Source organism: Saccopteryx bilineata, chromosome 4, assembly GCF_036850765.1.
Source record: "Saccopteryx bilineata isolate mSacBil1 chromosome 4, mSacBil1_pri_phased_curated, whole genome shotgun sequence".
NCBI lineage: Eukaryota > Metazoa > Chordata > Mammalia > Chiroptera > Emballonuridae > Saccopteryx > Saccopteryx bilineata.
In genome coordinates, this window is record NC_089493.1 from 115348784 (window position 1) to 115375001 (window position 26218).

At 33.1% G+C, this 26218-nt stretch overlaps 1 protein-coding gene across 1 annotated transcript in view; it reads left to right on the forward strand.

Annotated features, from left to right (window-relative positions):
- MDGA2 (MAM domain containing glycosylphosphatidylinositol anchor 2) overlaps positions 1-26218 on the forward strand; it is a 1032115-nt gene that overhangs the window by 858850 nt on the left and 147047 nt on the right. Inside the window, exon 9 of the mRNA XM_066277806.1 lies at positions 15611-15880. Within this exon, the coding sequence (XP_066133903.1) occupies positions 15611-15880 (270 nt within the window). The remainder of the gene's footprint in view (positions 1-15610; positions 15881-26218) is intronic.

Sequence of the window (26218 nt, forward strand, 5' to 3'; positions counted from 1 at the left end):
GGGGGGTGAAAAGAGGGAGGGGTTGGGGTAGGGGAGGGGTACAAAGAAAACCAGATAGAAGGTGACGGAGGACAATCTGACTTTGCGTGATGGGTATGCAACATAATTAAATGACAAGATAACCTGGAGATGTTTTCTTTGAATATATGTACCCTGATTTATTGATATCACCCCATTAAAATTAATAAAAATGTATTTAAAAATACAGGTTTAATGTCACAGTGTCTATTTTAATAACTTTAGGCACTTTCTAATATCAAATTCCAATTTATTTTCATGGAGTGTTGTTTTCCTTTCTCTTTTTTTGCTTATGCTCACACCAAGGATTTGAACGGTGTAGAGTTTCTTCATCATTGTCACTGGAAGCTGTTCTGTTATATAATGATGTATATACCTCAATTGCTGATAGCAACTCTTATTTTGTGTTTGACAGAAAAATTATATTTAAGATTAACTTCTTTTTTAGATCATACAATTATGCATTTTTCTGAGTCCATATTTAAAAGCCAACATAAAGAAGATTCATTTTGTAATTCACCTTCTGAATGGGATCCCAGAGTTTAATACTGAACTCTGTGGTATTATAGATAGTGGCTTAGCAAATTCCATTGTACTGAATAAATAAAGATATTTGAAAGTTTACTTTCAATTTTAAAAGTTTATTATAAAACGCAGTTGCATTAACTATTTTGTTCTTGCATCATAAAGAAAAATAACTGCCTTTTTCTTCCAGTAGATGAAGGACTTTTGCATTTTTTTCCTTAGAAACACTCATAGGAGGAAACTCTATTAACTATTTATGTAAGATATATGTTTAGAAATGTTCTCACATATATCACTTACTTTTTCATGAGAAAATGTGTTACTTTTGTGTGCAGCATTTACTGTATGTAAAATTGCCAAATAATTTACATATTCAAGCTATAGATGATTAACTTTGCTGCTTTGAATCTTAGCACATAAATGAAAAAAGAAAGTAGGTATTAGGGACTATTGAGGTAAGTTATTGAATTGATGTTGCAATTTGACAAGTGTTCTGTTTGATAAATAGTCTGGACAAATCAATACATTAAAAAATTGATTTTAAGTACATATATGAGAATACCTTTTTTTATTCTTTTGGAAAACTATAATATCTTTTTATATTTCATGAAGAATTTGAATAATACTCAAGAGATGACCTTTCTAAAGAAGAGGACATCTTCCTTATTATTATTCTGTATCCTAAAATTTGTACTGAAGTATGTGACATTTCTAAAGAACTTTAAATAGAAATATTAAAGGACAGAACAGGAAGTACATTTATTATAATTAAAAAGATCTAGCTATATGACCCCAATAAGACAACTTAAATATATTAACACTACCTATTCATACTGAAGGACCAGATGGTAGCCAGAAAAAAATTACTGAGCATAAAGTCTAATTTAGTGTGTGTGCTCTGATACTTGTAATCAGAATCCCATAATCCTTTATGGAAGTGATTGATAATTTTTTGCTCCTGTATTTTCTAGCTCTCTCTGTGTGTATGCGTGAGTGTGAGTGTTTGATTTCATATATAGAATAAGTCAATAACTAGAAGTTTGATTTTTTAATACTTTCTCTAGCACCTAATTGAATTATTAAGTATATTACTATATGTAACAAAGTAAAATTTGATGTATTTTACAAATAAAATGTATATTTTATTATCCATCTGTATCTAGTATCCTTGCTAAAAATTATTTAAAATCTTTGGTTTTTAACAATATGTATATAACATTTCAAAGACAACATTTTTCAATGTTGCATGCAACTATTGACATTACCAGAAACTAAAAAGTAGTTAAAATTTTTTGGCATTCTTAACCAATGTCAACAGGTTTTGTTGCCTATTATTTGCTGATAGTACTTCTTAGTATCTTTTCCTTGTTAAAAGTACAACATGGATTCCTAAGAGGAGAATAAACCTGCAGCATGTTCCAAACAAATTTCACTATGAAACTTTTTATATCTTTTCATTTATTCAAGAGATATTTAATGAATACTTGAATTATCATAGTAGACAAACCTAAACAGGTCCTTGATCTCATGGATTTTATGTCCTAGTAAACTCATCTCTCAGAACTTGTGCTCTACAGAGTCTTTACATTGGCTAATGAACAGCAGCAAGAGACTTCATTCAGTGCTTAATATATGTTGACTCATTAATTTTCAAAACAGGCTTATGAGTTAAACACTATTATTATCATCATTGTACACATGTGAAAGTTAAAGCTTAAAGAAGTTAAGTTCACATATTTCAAGGTCATATGACTAGTAAGTAATAAATTCTGGATTTGAACCTGAGGGCTCTTAACGACCCTATATTACAGCAAGAACTGATTCTTTATAAGATCATGCCTTACATAAGACATAACAAGGCAGCCTGACCTGGCGGTGGCGCAGTGGATAGAACATCAACCTGGGATGCCTTTCTATCAGCCAATATGTCAGAAATCTAACCTTTGCTTCCCTGGTGTCTCAGTTTCTATTAAGCTGCTTATGTTCAAATTAAAATTTGTGGAAGTAGCTATCTGAGTTGTGGTGTCAGAATTATGCTATTTTACTTGATTATTTTCCCATTAACTCTGTCATCTTATCCATCCCATAAAGTAAATATAAATCTTCAATTATTCTATTTCTTTATTTGACCCTATTTTTGTATTTTTGTTCTTCATAATTTATGGAACAATCTGCATGTTTCTACCACTATGAATCTGAGGACACAGTAATAAACCTTATAGAAAGAGAACAAAAAACAACCCTCTTCCATACTTCTGTTAAACATCATCTACACTATGACAGTATGTTATAGAAATTGAAATGTGCTCTATCTTGAAGAGAGTTAGAAAATACAACTTAAGACCAATGTTCACTGAAGCTGTAGAAAGTCAATATACATAATGTATAATTAAATTACAACTCGATTACAGCATTTCCAAGATTTATTTTTATCCTTTTTAAATGCTTAATTAGAACTATGTTTCTACATTTCCTCCTTCTTGTTATGCTGATATTGTCTTCATGCTGAAATAGTAAATTTCACTAAGAGATTGGGAGGTGAGGCTTATGAGCAAAATAATAAGAGTAAAGGAGATGAAACTCCATAGAACATTAAGAAATAAGACTGGCATGAGTAGGCATGAAAAAATTCAAGGCCGTGGACAGACATAGGTTGACATGAATGAGGAGGGTGTGGTGACCAGATTATAGAGCAGGATGCCTCACTGTCCTTCCTCATATTCTTTCTCCTATCATTCCATTTTCCATGATTATGGTTACAGAAAGGGGGAAGAAAGAAAAAAATAAGTGTTTAAAATACATAATGACAAAGATAGAAGATTGAGAGTGTTTGAAAGAATGAATTTATTCATTTGAGATTATTGAGTCTCTACTCGCAGCCATTTGATAGCCCTTTGATGCCAATTTACATATAATTTTTGTTTTAAACTATTTATTTATTTATTTGTTTGTTTTACAAAATAAGAGAAAGATAAACATCTATTTATTGCTCCACTTACTTATACTTTCATTAGATGATTCTTGTATGTGCCCTGATCAGGGATAAAACCAGCAACCTTGCCATCTAGGGACGACATTCCAACTACCTGAGCTACCCATCTAGAATATTCTGCTTTTCCTTTTAAAATTAGTTTTGGACAATTATGATTTGTTTAAAATTTTTTAATTGATTTGCAAAAGAGTGAGAGAGGAAGGGATATGTTTAGAGAGAGAGAGAGGAGAGAAACACGAACTTGTTTTAGAGAGTTGTTTCATTTACTTGTGTAGTCATTGATTGCTTCTTGTATGTGCTTTGACTGAGGCGTTCTAACCTGTGACCTCTGGTGTGCTGGGTCCATGCTTTATCTAGTGAGCCACCTAGCCAGGGCCTTAAAATCCTTGGTAATTATCTTCTTGATGGCTATAATGCTGCACTGACAATATTTTGCTTTTTGCTTTTCTTTTTGGAGGGTTATGAAATGTATTCTTAGACTGATTTTTCCAGAGAGTTGGTTGAAATGCTTTAAGCACCTTCAAGGAATCCAATATGTGGTTTATTGAACAAAATTTAGTCTGATTTCTACTTTTCAAGAGAAGACTTCATCCCATGATTCTACTTTCTTGCTCATGTCCATTTCCATGACCTATCCTCACTTCCGACATAACATCAGAATTAAAATTTCCAGGTTCTCACTATTCTGGTCTCTATTTTTTTTCTTTCCAATGATATTCTCTACTCTCTACTACTATATTTTATAATATAACATATTATGTTAACGATGTTAATTTCAGAACTGTTGCTTATCATTCCTCTCACTATTACATACTATAACCACTGCCCTAAATAACTAGCATATTCCTACAGTAATTTATAACACACACACACACACACACACATACCCCAGAGTCTTCTATCTCAACGCCTTTTGAGTCCTACAGACATTTTCTTAACATTATAAGAATATTGATTTATCAATAAGAAGGAGCCCATTTTGAGGCTCTGATGATATGTTATTTTGACTTTATACAATCCAAGTTAAAATTCCTAGCATATAGCAGGAACTTAGTAAATGTCACTGGCATTCATTCTCCTTGGTTATCAAGGAGGTATTAGTCTAACTGTTGTTGTGAATATAATGCATATTTAGGAACTAATTAAACAAAAGTGTTTACATACACTAATGTTACACCTAAAAATAATTTTATGTTTACAGATCATTAAGGTAAATCCTTCCTTAATTGATAAATATGATGAAATATGGTGAGTTTCATGTTGCTTCACCCATACTCTGGAATGCTCGGAACTTAAGCTTCATGGCCATCTCTGGAGAGGACAGACTCTTAAATTCTCTTTGGTTCCTGACAAAGCATATGTCTTTAGAATATAATGAATAGATAGTAGATAATAACATTTTTTACCTTAGACATTTTTTATGTCAAAATTCTCAGTGACATCTTGGCAGGATAGATCACAAAGATATTCTGTGACATTGCCCCACTGGTAATAGGGGACTGATTCATCCTATGGACTCACAGTATAACAATGAGAAATAGAGCCCTGTTTGCTTGGCCAGCCTTTTCCAAAAATTCACATTTAGCATCTGAATACTTTAATGATTTACTTGAGAGAGCTGTAATTTTGGATGATAGTTCAGATAAGCTTTCTGTGAATAATTTTTAAAAATAGAGATAAGAGCAGACTGTACATCAGGTATCTCAGTATTTCACTATCATTCGCCTACTACAGATGGTAGGTAGGTAGGTAGGGAGGGACGGAGGGAGAGAGGGAGGGAGGGAGGTAAGAAGGTAGACAGATAAACTGGGGCAGAATTGTGAGCATCACTGTGATGGCTTGAAATCAAACTAAGGCCACTTGAGTAAATGTGAGAAGTTTTCTTTGAGTCAGAAAATTTTCCCAGGATGGTCTGGAAAATAACAAACATTATTTCTTTTTTTTTTAATTTTATTTTTTTAATGGGGTGACATCAATAAATCAGGATACATATATTCAAAGATAACAAGACCAGGGTATCTTGTCGTTCAATTATGATGCATACCCGTCACCCAAAGTCAGATTGTCCTCTGTCACCTTCTATCTTGTTTTCTTTGTGCCCCTCCCCCTCCCCTTTTCCCTCTCCCATTCCCCCCTCCCCCCCGTAACCACCACACTCTTATCAATGTCTCTTAGTTTCACTTTTATGTCCCACCTACGTATGGAATAATGCAGTTCCTGGTTTTTTCTGATTTACTTATTTCGCTTCGTATCATGTTATCTAGATCCCACCATTTTGCTGTAAATGTTCCGATGTCATCATTTCTTATGGCTGAGTAGTATTCCATAGTGTATATGTGCCACATCTTCTTTATCCAGTCATCTATTGATGGGCTTTTTGGTTGTTTCCATGTCCTGGCCACTGTGAACAATGCTGCAATAAACATGGGGCTGCATGTGTCTTTACGTATCAATGTTTCTGAGTTTTTGGGGCATATACCCAGTAGAGGGATTGCTGGGTCATAAGGTAGTTCTATTTTCAGTTTTTTGAGGAACCACCATACTTTCTTCCATAATGGTTGTACTACTTTACATTCCCACCAACAGTGGATGAGGGTTCCTTTTTCTCCACAGCCTCTCCAACATTTGCTATTACCTGTCTTGCTAATAATAGCTAATCAAACAGGTGTGAGGTGGTATCTCATTGCTGTTTTGATTTGCATTTCTCTAATAGCTAAAGAAGATGAGCATCTTTTCATATATCTGTTGGCCATTTGTATTTCTTCCTGGGAGAAGTGTCTGTTCATATCCTCTTCCCATTTTTTTATGGGATTGTTTGTTTGTTTGTTGTTGAGTTTTATGAGTTCTTTGTATATTTTGGATATTAGGCCCTTATCTGAGCTGTTGTTTGAAAATATCATTTCCCATTTAGTTGGCTTTCTGTTTATTTTATCAGTTTCTCTTGCTGAGCAAAAACTTCTTAGTCTGATGTAGTCCCATTCATTAATTTTTGCCTTCACTTCTCTTGCCATTGGAGTCAAATTCATAAAATGCTCTTTAAAACCCAGGTCCATGAGTTGAGTACCTATGTCTTCTTCTATGTACAACAAACATTATTTCTTAATCAAGGTTTGTCAGTAGTCTCTGGTAGAAAATCAGACACTCTTGACTGGTTATGTTAAAAGCTATCAACTTTAAAAATTAATTGAGTCCTAGATAATCAGATATAGCTTATCCTGATGCTTTTGGAAAAGAATTGGCCAGAGTGTTTGTAATAAAACTAAGATAGTATGCTAAACACCTGCTTGTGTCTTATCAACAGATAATTTTGTTGAACTTATAATTTCTTAAAGGAGGTTTTCTTTGGAAATTTCTTCAATAGCCTATTTAGAACTTACCTGTAAATTAGAATCAGAAAGAAAATCTGACATTAATATTTTCAGGGAATGTGTTTTGGTTATTCTGTGATCAGTGCTGGCAGAAGCTCAGGTTGTCAGCCTTCAATATTGTTCTTCCATTTTATGTGGTCGTTAGGGTGGCACAAAGCATCCCTGTGCTTTATAATTTGAGGGAGCAGCTTAATCTCAAACAGAATCCTGGAAGATGCTTTTTTGGTACAGATAATAAAGGTACAGATGTAGAGGTAGCTGATAAACCAACCTTGTAACAAAGGCTTCTATATCCATTATGCATAATCGGGTTCTATGTGTAACACTGTTCTTGAATGGAAAACACTTGATATCTCTACACTGCCTCTTATTTTGTGTCTGTGTCGCATGCCAACACTTAAGGTAAAAACAGTGGTTTGTGAGCACTGCAGTATAATAATACTGACTTGGGATACAATAATTCAGCAAGCTTCTTCTGGCTATCAAAGTTAACAAAACATAGTGATTCTTTTAAGTAGACAAAGATAGCACTCAGATTTTGATCTATTGACTAATTGCATTTATAGAGCAATCTTTGAAACCCAAGAAGGATTGAAGTCATTTTACTTTCAATGACATAAATGCAGATAACTAATGGTGACTTGATAACAGCAGTTTAATGCGGTAGGATAAGATATGTGATTATGAGACATGTGATTCTTATATCAAACATATATATCCCTTTTCACTTAAATACCTTACTGAAATAATGTAACTTTCCTGAAAGTGTTCCTTGACTTTACCCTGTGTTATTTCGTGGTCATATGTGGTACCACCTTAGGAGAAATTAAAAGCAGATTCACTAATGCTTATCTGTTTATTAGTTCCAGGGTAAACCATTCAAGTAAAACTTGTCTCAGTTGTCAGTTGAGATACCATATTCCTTTACTTAACATATGTAGCATCCTTGCAGCCAGTACCTGTTATTTTGGGAAGCATTATGTCAGGAAAGGGATGAATGTACTGTCAAAAAAACTGACTTTTCTCCAAAAAATGATCTGGCCTACACATTCACTGTATCTCCAAAAGCACTTTGGGATATGTCAACTTTGGTATGAATTTTTTGATGGTGTTCTTCTGGAAGAATATTTAAAGATTAATTTCTTCATGGAAAATTCTGGTTGACAGAGAAGTCAACTGAGGAGTCCATTAATTCCACTTTATTAAGCATATGATATAACCGTGTAGAAAATTACAGAAAATTTTGTGAAAATATTAAAAAGTACATAACCATATTAGAAAAAATACATTTATCAGAAAAATATTAGTGACAGTATACAGAAGGTTAGGAATTGGAATAATTTGCAGAATTATATATCTAAAAAATTATTCTACTTATTTTATTTTTAATATCCTCTTAATATAATTTAAAATATTTTCTATGAATATGTAAGAATGTCTATATGTATAGTTCACTTTTTAAAATATTTTGAATTAGTTTTATAAAGGAACTAATATTTGGCTCCACAGATATGTTAAAACTAACTTGTAAGGCAATAAATAATTTCAAAAATATATAACTTATTTAAATTATGAATTTAGGGGCTTTTGTACAAAGTTTGGAAGATAAATTATGTAAGATAAATTATACAATTATTCTACTTGTCTTTTCATACTAGCACTTGTATTACATGATATCTTGTATTATAGTCATTGAGATGTATATTTTATCTACTGAGGCAAATTTTTATGTTTTGTGAATGGAACTTATGTCTGACATAACTGAAATACAACATCTTAGAAGAGGATTTAATAGTTAGGTGATATTTAAATACTTTAAAATTTTGTTTATTGATTATTTAGAGAAACAGAGAGAAAGGGGGAGAGAGAGAGAGAGAGAGAAAGAGAAAGAAAGAGTAAGCATTTTTGTTCATCTCAGTTGTGTATTCATTGGTCGCTTCCCTTATGTGTCCTCACTGGGGATGGAATGAGCAGCATTGGTGTTCTGGGAAGATTCTCCAACCCAGTGGTTTTCAACTGCCTTTCACCAGAAAAAGTCAGGGTGAGTTAACAATGTGTTGTAAGCAGGAGAATACCAAGAGCTGATTTCTCTTATAAAAGAGCCTTTGGCTAATCTCAAGAGAATGAGAGAAAGTCAAAAAAAGAAGTACATTGATTGGCGCATTAGAAGGCTATTGTAGGACATTTGTAGTAGTCCGTGTGAGAGGTAACAGTGGTAGTAGAGACTGAGAGAAATGTATAAACTAATATATTTTGAAATTAGAATCAATAAAAATAATTATCTTTTCTAATGATAGACCATTTTCTTGAACAAATAGCTGTCATTCCTGATCTCTACTATTTAACCATCTCTTTAACTGCCAAACATATAACCCAGGTAATATATACTCCACAAAAAGTGCTTTCACTATAATTCATTAATGATACTAAACTTGTCAGAAACAACAAATATTTTCAGTTTTAATTTGTGTCTTGCTGACATTTGGCACATTTAATTACTTCATGTTCTTTGAAGCCTGCAACTACTTTAATATTTGTGTCACAGATTTCTGAATTCAGATATCTTTCTTCTTGTATACATTTATTGAGCTTTAGAGCTTAGATTTTCCACTAACCCCATAATTAATTATATGCAAAGAACTAAAATTTGAATTTTATTTTTCTTTGTTAATACTTAGTCTGAGCTATTTCAATAAAACTGTAGCTTGCAGTAAGCCCCCCATTTTGAAATTTTAGATCCATGTTTCCACTTGGTTAACAGAACCATGCAATTCTCAGCATATAATAGACCAAATGTTCTGTAAAACCTTTCCAATACAAAGAACTGAAATTTCTAGGAAATACTCTAAAAATATTATTAAAAACATTAGTGTTTATTTAAAAAATACCAGTATAAATTTATACAAAAGCAGTACCATAATGCTACTTTTGGCCACAGGGCATTTACTGACATAGGTAGATTTGAGCTTTAGTTTTGAGAGCACCTCCTGGCAAGGGATGCACAACCCCAAACCTTTCCCCCAAGAAATTGAAACTCAAAAGGTTATATCCACAGGGTAAGAGTAAAGTGAAAATAAACCTAGTCTAGCCCTGGACAGTTGGCTCAGTGATAGAACGTCGGCCTGGCGTGCGGAAGTCCCGTGTTTGATTCCCGGCCAGGGCACACAGGAGAAGCGCCCATCTGCTTCTCCACCCCTCCCTCTCTCCTTCCTCTCTGTCTCTCTCTTCCCCTCCCGCAGCCGAGGCTCCATTGGAGTAAAGATGGCGCGGGCGCTGGGGATGGCTCCTTGGCCTCTGCCCCAGGCGCTAGAGTGGCTCTGGTCGCAACAGAGCAATGCCCCAGAGGGGCAGAGCATCACCCCCTGGTGGGCAGAGCGTAGCCCCCTGGTGGGCGTGCCGGGTGGATTCCTGTCGGGCGCATGCAGGAGTCTATCTGACTGTCTCTCCCGTTTCCAGCTTCAGAAAAGTACAAAAAAAAAAAAAAAAAAAGATTTGCATTTCTCTAATAGCTAAAGAAGATGAGCATCTTTTCATAACCAAAAAGCCCGTCAATAGATGACTGGATAAAGAAGATGTGGCACATATACACTATGGAATACTACTCAGCCATAAGAAATGATGACATCGGAACATTTACAGCAAAATGGTGGGATCTTGATAACATGATACGAAGCGAAATAAGTAAATCAGAAAAAACCAGGAACTACATTATTCCATACGTAGGTGGGACATAAAAGTGAAACTAAGAGACATTGATAAGAGTGTGGTGGTTACAGGGGGGAGGGGGGAATGGGAGAGGGAAAGGGGGAGGGGGAGGGGCACAAAGAAAACTAGATAGAAGGTGACAGAGGACAATCTGACTTTGGGTGATAGACATGCAACATAATTGAACGACAAGATAACCTGGACTTGTTGATCTTTGAATATATGTATCCTGATTTATTGATGTCACCCCATTAAAAAAATAAAATTATTATAAAAAAAAAGAAAAAAAAAAGAAACGAAAATAAATCTAGTCTACACATTCCCACTCCCAAGTGAGTGCAGACAAATCTGCCTTTGAAGTTAGCAGGCTAGGGGTGTTGTGTGAAGTCATACTTCAAGTTATAATCACAAGTTGGATTTTTATGTGAATTTTTAGCTTAAATTCATGTCAGCTAGAGGAGTAAAATAAAACTTCAAGCTACGAACTTAGATTAATGAGATCATAGACATTGATGCCAATAAGTGCCTATGGACACAAATCTTTCTAGATGGAGAAACAATTATTTAGGCATCAAAGTAATTCCATAAGTATTTTTTAAATAACAATGAATATCACAGAAGTAAAATTAACAGAGAATACACAGAAACACAGTACCCTGTGAGAAAAACATCCTTAAAACCATAATTGGAAATACCAGCCAGTATAGAATAATTGCTTTGTTTAAAGAAATAAAGGACAGGCATTTCTACATTTGCAGGTAATGGGAAAGTATTTAAAAAGTGGTATAATGGGTATACAAAAGAGCTACACAAAACATTCATAAATGAAAATTACATCATTGTAATTAAAAACACAATGAATGAGTTTAGCCTATTAAATGGAATTGAAGAAAAAATTAATGGACTGAATTAGCTCAGAAAAAATTATTTATAGTACAATGCAGAAAAACCAAGAAATGGAAAATTTGAAGGAGAGATTAAGCCAAGGAAGACAGAATGAAAAGGATTCTCTAGTGAGGATAAAGAAAAGAAAGACACATACATTACTTGAAGAGCTAATGATGAGAGTTTTTAAAAAATCACCTAGATGAAAGACACCAGACTTAAATCAACAGATTTAGGAAACCCAGAAAATCTCGAACTATAGGTATAATAAAAACCCATACCTGAAAACACAATATTGAAGTTATAGCATATCAAAGACAAAGAGATTTTAAAAGTAGCTTGTGGGAAGAAACAAAAAGGACATGCAGTATAAAGTGTGAGATTTTGAGCTTACTTATCTACAGCAATTATAATAAGTGTTTACTTTTCTAAGCAGTGTCAATATCCTGAGATCGTACTAACCTATATTCCTATGTACAAGCAAAATACATAGATATATATGTATACATATAAGTATATATATATATACTTTTTTAAAAAGTATATATATATATATATATATATACACACACACACTTTTTTTGTGTGTGGCAGAGACAGAGAGAGAGTCAGAGAGAGGGACAGATAGGAAGGGAGAGAGATGAGAAACATCAATTTTTTGTTGTGGCTCCTTAGTTGTTCATGGATTGATTTCTCATATGTGCCTTGACCAGAGGGCTACAGCAGACCGAGTGACCCCTTGCTTGAGTCAGTGACCCTGGACTCAAGCTGGTGAGCCTTGCTCAAACCAGACGAGTCCACACTCAAGCTGGCGACCTCGGGGTTTCAAACCTGGGTCCTCCGCATCCCAGTGTGATGGTCTATCCACTGCTCCACCGCCTGGTCAGGGCAAGCAAAATATTCTTTAAGATGAGCTTAAAATATTTTTAGAAAGTCATTATTTAAAATTCACTGAAGATAATTCTAGGAAATACTCTAAAAATATTATTAAAAACATTAGTGTTTTTACTATAAGCCAAAGGAAAGTGATCATATATTTCGAGGTCTATAAAGAAAGAAGAATTTAAGGACGAATAAGCTAACATATGTCTGGATAATTCTAAATAAAATTGCAGATATAAAATTTTAGTAATGTTCAACAGGTTTTAATAAAGCAAGAGAGAATTAAAATTCATGGCTCAGTAACAAAGGCTGGAATGGGAATAAAAGGAAGAAAATGTTCTATGATTTTTGTTTTGTTTAGGACAGTGGTCTCCAACCTTTTTTGGGCCACAGACCAGTTTAATGTCAGAAAATATTTTCACGGACTGGCCTTTAGGGTGGGACAGATAAATGTATCACGTGACCGAGACAAGCATCAAGAGTGAGTCTTAGATGGATGTAACAGAGGGAATCTGGTCATTTTTTAAAAATAAAACATCGTTCAGACTTAAATATAAATAAAATGGAAATAATGTAAGTTATTTATTCTTTCTCTGCGGACTAGTACCAAATAGCCCATGGACCGGTACCGGTCCACAGCCCACTGGTTTAAAAGGATGGTAGAGGTATTGATTGATGTTTTTAGATAACTTAGGATGAATATTGCATTCTTTTGGATAATCAATAAAATAATAGAAAAAGAGTAAATTCTTAACTTGTAGCAGAAAAAAATTGGAATAAATAAGTAATCCATCAATCTAGAAAAAGATGAAGAAAAAGAAAACACAAAACAAATAGAAACTACAAAATTGGAAAAGATATTTGTACCCAAGTATACCAATAGTTATAATAAATGTAAATAAATAACAGGCTGTGTTCTGAGTAAAATACAAAGATTATTAGACTTTCTTGAAAAAACAATATAACCACATGCTATTATTGAAAAGAGAAGCTTGTAAAATATAAAGAAACTGAAAACACATAATATTCAATAACTGAATGAATGCCAGGGAAAGTATATTACTATGAGACAAAATAAAGTTTTATATAATAAAACATTAACAGAAATAAAGATTATTTTATGATGGTAAAAGCTTCAATTTATCAGTATTATAAAGTAATTTTAAATTTGTGTGTAATTAATAGCATAGACTCAATATATATAATGCAAAGTGGAGGCATACCTACAAGAAAGAATTTAAAAAAATTTACTACCCTTCTAAATTAATCCAAGTAGAATAAGTAAATAAACAAACAAATAAATAAATAGATAAGTAAATAAACAAACATAACAACTGTATATGATTTGAACAAATCAGCTGTCAGTCTTGACCTGGTAGATCCACATGGTGACCCCAAACTGCAGCCTATTTATTCTTTGAAGTGCACACAGAACATGGCATCATTTGTGGTCCCACTGGTACCTCCTTTAGTTCAGAACTGCACCAATGTAGTTGCTGTTTTCTCTGTAACTAAGCCCTCCCCCTTTGAGATTCATGCTTCTCTTATCTGCCACAGTATTCCTTCTAAAAGATTGGTTTAATATATAAAATTTAAAAATGTTTGAAGATCCTCAGTACCAATAGGATAAAGATCTGAATTTTCTAACATGACATTCAAGTATTCCTGAATAGAGTCTCTGCTTTTCTCTCCATCTTTATTTCTTCCCAAGCCCAAAGGCACCTTTGTGCCCTGGCTGTGCTAATTGATTTATAATCCTCTAAATACAGCCCCTCTCTATATCCTTACATCCTCCTTACTTTTGCACGTACTAATCCTCTACCTGGAATGTCCTCTCTTACTGCTTAGCAAACTGGTCATTTCTGTATCTCCTTCCTTGCAATGCCTTGCCAGGCCAGTCCTCCTAAGTGTTATTCACCTCCTTACTTTCCACCTTCGAATGGTGTATCGTACTTCATTTTTTTTTGTAAATTAGCTGTTTATATGTATGCCTTTTGAATTATATCATAAATTTGCATGCAGGAGAACCTTTTTCCTAATCATTTGCTCTTTTAATTCTTATCAGTTATATAGGAAGAGTTAAAACATTAAATCTGTGAATAAAGCTAGATTAGAAGGGTAAAGGTAGTTTTTGAAAGAAGCAAGAAGTGTCAGTTAAACAAATTGGCAGTGAGAAGAGCAATAGTATAAAAAGTACATGGAATAACACAAAAAGCATATCAGATGAGGCACATTGGTGAAATGGTCCTAAAACCTCTTAGAATCTTTTTAAATTTTACTTTATTTTATTGTTTTAGCATCTTGATAGAAGGAATACCAAGGAGAGTTGTGCGGTTTTTATATTGCACAACTCAAGAGGTTGCCACAAATATCTAATCGAGGATGTGATTGTGTTGGGTAGTACAATCCTGGGTAGTTGCATACAATTTCTTTGAGTAAATAAAGCCCATCTTTAGCACTGAGGAAATAATTGTCATTAATTACAACCACTTGGAGTCATTAATAAAAGAACTACATTTTGACTACTCTAAATGATGAGAGAAAAATGTAACACCTTTCAGAAGCCTTCACATCAAAAAAAATATTATAGGTACTAAGTGTAGCAAGTTTTAATTATATGAAAAAAAATCACAATTATGCCACATGAGTCTATTGCAGTGTGTTGAAAACCACATTCACCTGTAGTATAATTTCTAAAGTTTGCTTAAGGTTTACACATGATATTATTACTGGCAGCCAAATGAATTCAGACAAATTTAGAAAACAAATTTATATAATGGTGGTACCTATTTTATTAAATAATAGTTACCAAAAGCCTTGAAGACTGAGCCTCACATGAAGATACTTAGAATTCACGAATGTCTTTATCTGCTTCAAAGTTTCATGCAAGGTTGGAGACTCTGCATTTCATACCCAGAGCATCATTTGGTTGTTGACAGTATAAGGCAAACACAGTCATGACAATCTTTTCTGGGAAGCAGCTACAAAGAAAAACTGAACTCTGTCAATTTCACCTCCTAATGCTTTTTTAAAGCAATGAGTCTCTTCCAATGCTCACACTCAGTAAATCAGTTTCCCATCCCCAGCTCAAAATCCTGGGCCTAAATATGGTCTCCATCCACCTCTTATATTCCATTTCAGTTGCTGGATATGTTCTTAAAAATAGCTTCTCACACTAAGAATTGGCTTGTTGCAGCCTACATAACTTATCTGTCTTAACATCTCTTTCCTACAGATCCTCCTGCTGTTGAACCAGCATTTCTGGAAATCCGGCAAGGACAAGAGCGAAGTGTCACTATGAGCTGCCGGGTTCTGCGAGCCTACCCCATACGGGTGCTGACCTATGAGTGGCGCTTGGGCAACAAATTATTACGGACGGGTCAGTTTGACTCACAAGAGTACACAGAGTATCCAGTGAAGAGCCTTTCCAATGAAAACTACGGGGTTTATAACTGCAGCATCATAAATGAGGCTGGAGCTGGGAGATGCAGCTTTCTTATTACAGGTAGGAGTCCAAATATGTTGCATATATATATATGCATATATATATATGTTGCATATATATATATATATATATTTGGAGCATACTATGAGCAGCTTGACCATCTAGTTAGAGCTCTATTCATTTATTTTCAAAGCAAGTATATTTTAGTAAAGATAATTTATGTGTCTATAAAATTAGAAGTTTATGTAAATTCAAGTTCAGTTGGTGGAGTTGGTTATTTTGATTGTTTCAGTAATAAAAAAGCAAATGTTAATTAGTTTTATTTAGATCAAGTTGAAGATATTAATTAATACATATTTTATTCTATAAGTCTAAAATCCCTTGTGAACCAACACCTGCTTTGATTTCATAATGGCAAAAAGAGTGCTTTTTCTTCTTAATTATTTATTACCTCTTAATGTGTGGTGAATCTCTATATTGTCCTTGATTTTCTGTAAGTTCACAAATATTCAAAGGAAAAGCAGTAAAGTTGTATCATGTACAATGAATTAGAGAGAAATATCAGTACTTTTTTATTTTATTATCTTTTAAGGTATTAAAAAATATTAAGTCTGTATTAAGTCTCAGGTACTTATTTAAATTATTTTTATAAGCTATGTACTAAAATAAGTGTGTTATTTCTTAGGTAGGTGGAAGCATATACCAAAACATATATACACTTTTTATTATTTTTTTTTAGGTAAAATTATTTATAGTTGGAATGTGTATGCTAATAAAAGAATAAACTGGACAATGAATAAAAACCTAAAAAGCAATTATAAAACTTATGATTAAACTCTTTTAGATTTTATTGAAACTTTTTCATAGGTAATAGAAATTTTTATTAATAAGACCTTATAAGAAAAATCTCTAAATATTAATCACTTTGAGACATTTTTGCATCCTGAAATAGAATATTAGATAGATAAAATATAATTGATTAACCAAATATGTCCCCTCTGTTGGATCTTATTACCTTTTAGTTTCACAATTCTTTTTATAAACATTCAATTGAACTTAAAGCTTCTCTACTTTGATTCTTAGATTGAACTATTAAAACAAAACCCAAAGTCCCTAGGACAATATTACGAACATGGTGAACTAACTGCTAATTTTTATCCCTAGGATATTTAAAAGGGAAAAAGAAGGTAGTCTATTGCTCTGTAGGGTAATTTAAGTGATGTAATTTCATTTCATGCTTATGTATTAATATTACTGTCTCAAAGCAGTAAGAATCCTTCAAAGACAATTGCATTTTACATATTGATACAGATGGATCACCTTCCTTCCTTACTTTAATCTGCCCAATCAAAACTACCCCCAGAAATTAACTGCATTCCTTTTTCAAACTTTGGGGGCTCATACACATTATAATTTTTTTTGATGACATTGTTTTCTAACTTTAATTTAGACTGTGCTGACTCTGCAAGATTTTCATTTGCTCTCTATTATGTGATCTAAATCCTATTTTTTTTAACTAGAAGACAAACTGGGACCAAAAAAAAACCCAACAAAAAACAAAACTAGCTCCATTTTTCTATTTCAGATTCATGGGGTGTAATAAGTAGAATTTGGTAGCTTCAGAAAGGAATATATCTGTTATGGGTTGTCCTGTAGAGCAAAAGGAAAGCCCCATGGATTAATTTGTTTCCAGTGTACAATTTTACTTTTCAATCTTCAGTCAATCTGATTGTTTCAATATCTTTACTTAAAATCTAAAATAGTTTTGAAGAATGGAAAGGGAAATGATTGAATTCTAAATACAGTATAATTTGAGAAAATATACAAAGAAAATGAATTAATAAAAACAGACACTAAAAAAAAAACTTTGAAAGGCTCTTACTTCTACTAAAAATAATGTTTATTAATTTTCTACAATTCAAAACCTTTTAAATTCAGAAGATAAATATATGTGCAAAGATACATGTACTTTTACATATATATTCTTTATCCACAAAAACAGATCATTGAGTTAATGTTGCATAGTACTTTTTTACTTTCTGAGAACCAAATTAACTAAAAAATTTTACATATTTTATTGTTACAACTATTTTATCAAATTCAAGATCACTCTTCCACTCATTATAATTGTTATATGTCACCCAAAAGTGGACTCAATCTCACTACAGATCAAAATGTCCAGAACTGAACTAAAAATCCATTTATTTTAACTCCCAGAAAAGCTCAAAAGTTCAGAACTGTTTTCTCTTATTTATATGATGTGTGAGTGATGTGAAAGTATGGAGACAGGAGAATGTGGTTGTGTTCACTGAGAAGTAGTAAGGGATTTGAAAATACTTTTCTGTAAAGGAAAGAAAGAGAGTAAGCAGAGGTATTTTGTGAACAGTGACCAGCCAAATAGTAGTGCACTATCCATGTTAGAGAATATTACTTATAATATTACAAAATCTGTGTATTTTCATTTATTTTATTCAGTGGTATTATTAGGGTAAGGTTAAGCATAGATCTTCCATGTGGTTTAAGAAAGCTTTGTGAACTATGTATGTTAGGAACCCAAATACTATTTATCATGGCTTTTTTATGGAAGAATTTTAACAATTCCAGAAAGTATGTGTACCTAGTTATTTGTACTTGAACTTGTAAATCATTAAGAATTTTATCAGTGGGGATACCTAAAGACCTGGGGAATAATATAAAAGGGTCTTAAATGAGTCCAATTGGACTTCCATCAGAAAAGAATGAAAATGAGATAAAAGAATTTAAACCCACTGATCCAAGAATATCATGATACACGAAGCAAAAAAATAAAAAGAAAACTCCTAGGCACACCATAACCCAATTGTGGAAAACCAAAGACAGAGAAAATTTTCAAAGCAACCCAAATCAAAATGATGTTGTAATTATATGTCTGATAATTACCACCTCCCTAGCAACAATGTTGGCCAGAAGATAATAGAACCGCATCTTTAAATCTTTAAACATCTTTAAAATACTGTCTGTTTTTAATTTTATATACAGTGAAATTATACATTAAAAATAGGGTCAAATATAAACACTTTTTTTTCTAAAGATGTAGTCAGCAAAAGTGCACCACAAAAGTTGTCAAAGGGTATTCTTCATACTAAAGGGAAGGATTATCAGTGGAAATCTGGATCTATAAAAAGAAATATAGAATCTTTGCTCTCATGTTTTCTTATAGGAATTTATGGTTTCAGATGTTATGTTTAAATTTTTAATCCACTTGAGTTAATTTTCATGTATGATGAAAGACAAGGCTCCAACTTTATTCTTTCAGATGTGGATGTCCTGTTTTCTCAAAATCATTTATTGAAGAGACTGTTCTTTCTTCATTGTATATTCTTAGCACCCATGATGAAAGTCAGTTGACCCAGAAATAAACTTACAGTAAATAAACTTCTGGTTTATTTCTGGGGCTCTTACCACACACTCTCACATATATACAAACACAAGAAAACCTTTGGAGGCAATGGATATGTTTTATACCTGGATTGCGGAGATGGTAACACGAATATGCATATGTCCAAACTTACCAAATTGTATATATTAACTATGTGCAATTTTTTCACAATGATTATCCACAATGAATCTGGGGAAAATAAGTGAAATAAAGCTGATCAAATCCAGTAAATAAGTGGGTAAAGATTAAAGACTATGTTTTTCTTTTTCTTGTAATTTCCTTAAAAAATAACCATACAAACAATGGTCGGCAAATTACAGCTTGAGTGCCCTCCAACTGTTTTTATAAGTAAGGGCTAATTGGAACATAGCTTTCCCCATTTGTTTCTCTATTGTCATGGCCGCTTTCATGCTACAACAGGAAAGGTGAGTAGTTGTAACAACAACCATGTGGCTCAAAAGCCTAAAATATTTACTAGCCAGCCTTTAAAAAAAAAGTCAGCCAATACTTGGTTTTTAGCAAAAATAATAACATTATAAGTTAAGGCTTATAACATATTTAGAAGTAACATGTCACAACAAGAGCACAAATAATGGGATTAATTTGAGCTATATTGTTGGGGGAAATGAGAAGTGGATAGAAACCTCAGAGAATCATAAAGTGTAAAATGAATATAATGAGCGATACACTCTGGACACTAACATTGACTCTAAATTGAATTATTGAGTTAAAGTTGCATAGTTTTGCCCTACAGAAACTTCTTTTTTTTTAATAATTTTATTTTAATGGGGCGACATCAATAAATCAGGATACATATATTCAAAGATAACAAATCCAGGTTGTCTTGTCGTTCACTTATGTTGTATACCCATCACCCAAAATCAGATTGTCCTCTGTCACCTTCTATCTGGTTTTCTTTGTGCCCCTCCTCCTCTTCCTTTCCCTCTCCCTCTCCCCCCTCCCCCCATAACCACCACACTCTTATCAGTGTCTCTTAGTTTCACTTTTAAGTCCCACCTACGTATGTAATAATGCAGTTCCTGGTTTTTTCTGATTTACTTATTTCACTTCGTATAATGTTATCAAGATCCCACCATTTTGCTGTAAATGATCTGATGTCATCATTTCTTATGGCTGAGTAGTATTCCATAGTGTATATGTGCCACATCTTCTTTATCCAATCATCTATTGATGGGCTTTTTGGTTGTTTACATGTCCTGGCCACTGTGAACAATGCTGCAATGAACATGGGGCTGCATGTTTCTTTACGTATCAATGTTTCTGAGTTTTGGGGGTATATACCCAGTAGAGGGATTGCTGGGTCATAAGGTAATTCTATTTTCAGTTTTTTGAGGAACCACCATACTTTCTTCCATAATGGTTGTACTACTTTACATTCCCACCAACAGTGTATGAGGGTTCCTTTTTCTCCACAGCCTCTCCAACATTTGTTATTACCTGTCTTGTTAATAATAGCTAATCTAACAGGTGTGAGGTGGTATCTCATTGCAGTTTTGATTTGCATTTCTCTAATAACTAAAGAAGATGAGCATCTTTTCATATATCTGTTGGCCATTTGTATTTCTTCCTGGGAGAAGTGTCTGTTCATGTCCTCTTCCCATTTTTTTTATTGGATTGTTTGTTTGTTTGTTGTTAAGTTTTATGAGTTCTTTGTATATTTTGGATAATTAGGCCCCTATCTGAGCTGTTGTTTGAAAATATCATTTCCCATTTAGTTGGCTGTCTGTTTATTTTGTTGTCAGTTTCTCTTGCTGAGCAAAAACTTCTTAGTCTGATGTAGTCCCATTCATTAATTTTTGCCTTCACTTCTTTTGCCATTGGAGTCAAATTCATAAAATGCTCTTTAAAACCCAGGTCCATAAGTTTAGTACCTATGTCTTCTTCTATGCACGTAATTGTTTCAGGTCTTATGTTTAGATCTTTGATCCATTTTGAGTTAATTTTAGTACAGGGGGACAGACTGTAGTCCAGTTTCATTCTTTTGCATGTGGCTTTCCAGTTTTCCCAGCACCATTTATTAAAGAGGCTTTCTTTTCTCCATTGTGTGTTGTTGGCCCCTTTATCAAAAATTATTTGACTATATATATGTGGTTTTATTTCTGGGCTTTCTATTCTGCTCCATTGGTCTGAGTGTCTATTTTTCTGGAATACCATGCTGTTTTCATTGTCGTGGCCCTATAATAGAGTTTGAAGTCAGGTATTGTAATGCCCCCAACTTCATTCTTTTTCTTTAGGATTGCTTTGGCTATTTGGGTTTTTTTATAGTTCCATATAAATCTGATGATTTTTTGCTCCATTTCTTTAAAAAATGTCATTGGAATTTTGATGGGAATTGCATTAAATTTGTATATTGCTTTGGGTAATATGGCCATCTTGATTATATTTATTCTTCCTAACCAAGAACAAGGTATATTCTTCCATCTCATTATATCTTTTTCGATTTCCCTTAACAATGGTTTATAGTTTTCATTATATAAGTCCTTTACATTCTTTGTTATGTTTATTCCTAAGTATTTTATTTTTTTGTTGCAATCGTGAAGGAGATTGTTCTTTTGAGTTTGTTCTCAAATGTTTCATTGTTGGCATATAGAAAGGCTATTGACTTCTGTATGTTAATTTTGTATCCTGCGACCTTACTGTATTGGCATATTGTTTCTAGTAGTCTTTTTGTGGATTCTTTGGGATTTTCGATGTATAGGATCATATCATCTGCAAAAAGTGATACCTTTACTTCTTCTTTTCCGATATGGATGCCTTTTATTTCTTTGTCTTGTCTGATTGCTCTGGCTAGAACCTCTAGTACCACATTAAATAAGAGTGGAGAGAGTGGACAACCCTGTCTTGTTCCTGATTTAAGGGGAATAGCCTTCAGTTTAGTGCCATTTAATGCCCTACAGAAACTTCTAAACAGTTTTTTTTAAGTGGTGCATCAAAAAAACTAAAATATGTTTGAATTTACACAAAGTGTCACAGGAAAACAGCAACAGATAAACAACAACAAAATGAAAAGGACAAAAAAATAAAGAGCAAGATGGTAGATTTTAACCCAATTATATCAATAATTACATAAATGTAAAGGAACTTAACAGTTCAGTTAGTTATAAGAAAAAATAGGACTTGATAAAAAAATACAAATAAACCCCCCAAAACAAGCTATTTACAGGATACACACTGCCATCTATAAGAAACATACATTAAATGCAGACACAAAGAGGACAAAGAAAAAGGACAGAAGAATACAGAAACATGCAAACCACAGATATGAGAAAGCTGACATGACCATAATATTATCAGACAAATGCACACCTAGAAAAATTGTAAGTGCTAAGGAGGGACATTTAATATCAATAAAAGGAGAATGTGTAAAAAAACCTAACAGTTCTAAATATGTGTCTCTAAAAATACAGCTTCAAAATTCAGAAATAAAATGGTGCCAGGAGAAATAGACTACCATAATTATATCTAAAAGTTCTAACATCTATGAGTCATTGAGAGAATACGTACCCAGAAAATGACCAGTTTTAGAAGAACAGGACTATCAAGCAGAATACGCTAATTGATATTTAAAGATCATTATACTCAAAGTTGTAAAGTATACATTATTTCATGTGCATATAAAATGCACACCAGATATTAATATGCATCTCAAACATTTTCCTTCCAGCAGATTGAAAGCAAGACAAAACAACCCCCTCTTCTCAGTCACAAATGTAGTACCGCAGGTTCTGACCACTGCAATGACACAAGAAATGTATATGAAATGCACAAAAATCAGAAAGGAAGAAGTAAAACTACTACTATTCACAGATCGCACAATTGTTTTTGTAGTCAATTCCAAACAGTAATAAAATTGGCTTAAATTAATAAGATAATTACCAATAGCATGAGATGTAAAATCCATCATATTTCTGTGTAATAGCTACAAAAAAACTGAAAAATTTCCCATTATATCAAAATGTGATTAAATTTAATAAAGTTTAAACAAGCCATTCACTGAAAAATACAAAATAAAATTACTGAGGGAAATTAAGCAAGACCTGAATAAATGGGGAAATGAATGTACCTTGTATATGAATTAGAAAAATAAGTATTATTTTTGTCCTTGTTTTCTCCAAATTCATCCATAGATTCAATGCAATATTAGCAAAACTGACATTTTTAATTGAAAAAGGAACTCTATATTTGTTTGGAAAACTAAGGTCCAACAACCGTTAGGAGTGGGGGGAACTCATAGTACTTGATCTCAAAGTTATTGTATAAAGATAAACACGTGGATCAGTGAGGTGAGATAACGAGTCCAGAAATAGACTTCTGTGGTCACATGTATGATACATATTTGATCAACTGAGTTCTTCAAAGTCAACAGCATAATCTATTGGGGAAATGATGGTCTTCGAAATAAATTTTGCTAGACCAACTAGGCATTCATATAAAAAAAACTCTTAAACAATACCTCACATTATCTACAAGTTTAGTTTAGAATTGATTGTAGATGTAAGTATAAGAAGCTAAAACTCTAAACATTTAAAGAAAACATAGAAGAAAATCTATGCAAATTTGTAATATGCAAAGATTTCTTAGAAAATAAACAAAATAAAACAAAATAAAAGCACCATTCATTAAAAAGTAATACATCAGTGTCATTATAACTACAATCTTTTCGCTGTTCTAAAGACATCATTAAGAAGAGTCAAGCTACAGAATGAAAGAAAATGTTTGAAATGCATGTATATAACCAACAGCTCATATTCAATATATATAATTCTTAAAATTCAATAATAAGACAAACAGTCTAATAAAAAAGATTAGTAAAAGACTTAAATTGACATTGCACAAAAGAGCACACAATTGATCAATAATTGCATAAAAACTGTTTACCATCATGAGTTACCAGAGGAATGAAATTTAAACCAAAGAGAGATAATACCACACACATATTATAATGGCCAAAGTTAAAAAGACTGACAATCCCATGTGTTGATAAGAATGTAGAGTAACTGAAACCATCACACACTGCTTCTGGGAATGTAAAATAAGATTAATTTTTTGACAGTAGCTTGTTAGCCTCATGTCAAACATGCACTTACCACATTATCTGGTGATTTCACTCCTAGATGGTTACCCAACAGAAATAAAAGCATGTATCAATGCAAAGATTTATGCACAAACCTTAATAGCACCTTTATTTGTAATAGCTTTAATTGGGTTAATATATTCATGGTAATTTTTTTAAATGGACTGTTCCTCAAGAATCATCCATTTTTTTTCCCTTAACTTCTAAATTACTTTCTTTTATTATATTATATTTTATTTTTTTATTTATTTTTAATGGGGTGACATTAGTAAATCAAGATACATATATTCAAAGATAACATGTCCAGGTTATCTTGTCGTTCAATTATGTTGCATACCGATCACCCAAAGTCAGATTGTCCTCTGTCACCCTCTATCTAGTTCTCTTTGTGCCCCTCCCCCTCCCCCTTCCCTCTCCCTCTTCCCCCTCCCCCCATAACCACCACACTCTTATCAATGTCTCTTGGTCTCACTTTTATGTCCCATCTACGTACGGAATAATGCAGTTCCTGGTTTTTTCTGATTTACTTATTTCACTTCGTATAATGTTGTCAATATCCCACCATTTTGCTATAAATGATCCAATGTCATCATTTCTTATGGCTGAGTAGTATTCCATAGTGTATATGTGCCACATCTTCTTTATCCAATCATATATTGATGGGCTTTTTGGTTGTTTACATGTCTTGGCCACTGTGAACAATGCTGCAATGAACATGGGGCTGCATGTGTCTTTACGAGTCAATGTTTCTGAGTTTTGGGGGTATATACCCAGTAGAGGGATTGCTGGGTCATAAGGTAGTTCTATTTTCAGTTTTTTGAGGAACCACCATACTTTCTTCCATAATGGTTGTACTACTTTACATTCCTACCAACAGTGGATAAGGGTTCCTTTTTCTCCACAACCTCTCCAACATTTGCTATTACCTGTCTTGTTAATAATAGCTAATTTAACAGGTGTGAGGTGGTATCTCATTGCAGTTTTGATTTGCATTTCTCTAATAACTAAAGAAGATGAGCATCTTTTCATATATCTGTTGGCCATTTGTATTTCTTCCTGGGAGAAGTGTCTGTTCATATCCTCTTCCCATTTTTTTATGGGATTGTTTGTTTGTTTGTTGTTAAGTTTTATGAGTTCTTTGTATATTTTGGATATTAGGCCCTTATCTGAGCAGGTGTTTAAAAATATCATTTCCCAATTAGTTGGCTGTCTATCTTGTTATCAGTTTCTCTTGCTGAGCAAAAACTTCTTAGTCTGATGTAGTCCCATTCATTAATTTTTGCTTTCACTTCTCTTGCCTGTGGAGTCAAATTCATAAAATGCTCTTTTAAAACCCAGGTCTATAAGTTTAGTACCTATGTCTTCTTCTATGCACGTAATTGTTTCAGGTCTTATGTTTAGATCTTTGATCCATTTTGAGTTAATTTTAGTACAGGGGGACAGACTGTAGTCCAGTTTCATTCTTTTGCATGTGGCTTTCCAGTTTTCCCAGCACCATTTATTAAAGAGGCTTTCTTTTCTCCATTGTGTGTTGTTGGCCCCTTTATCAAAAATTATTTGACTATATATATGTGGTTTTATTTCTGGGCTTTCTATTCTGTTCCATTGGTCTGAGTGTCTATTTTTCTGGAATACCATGCTGTTTTCATTGTCGTGGCCCTATAATAGAGTTTGAAGTCAGGTATTGTAATGCCCCCAGCTTCATTCTTTTTCTTTAGGATTGCTTTGGCTATTCGGGTTTTTTTATAGTTCCATATAAATCTGATGATTTTTTGCTCCATTTCTTTAAAAAATGTCATTGGAATTTTGATGGGAATTGCATTAAATTTGTATATTGCTTTGGGTAATATGGCCATCTTGATTATATTTATTCTACCTAACCAAG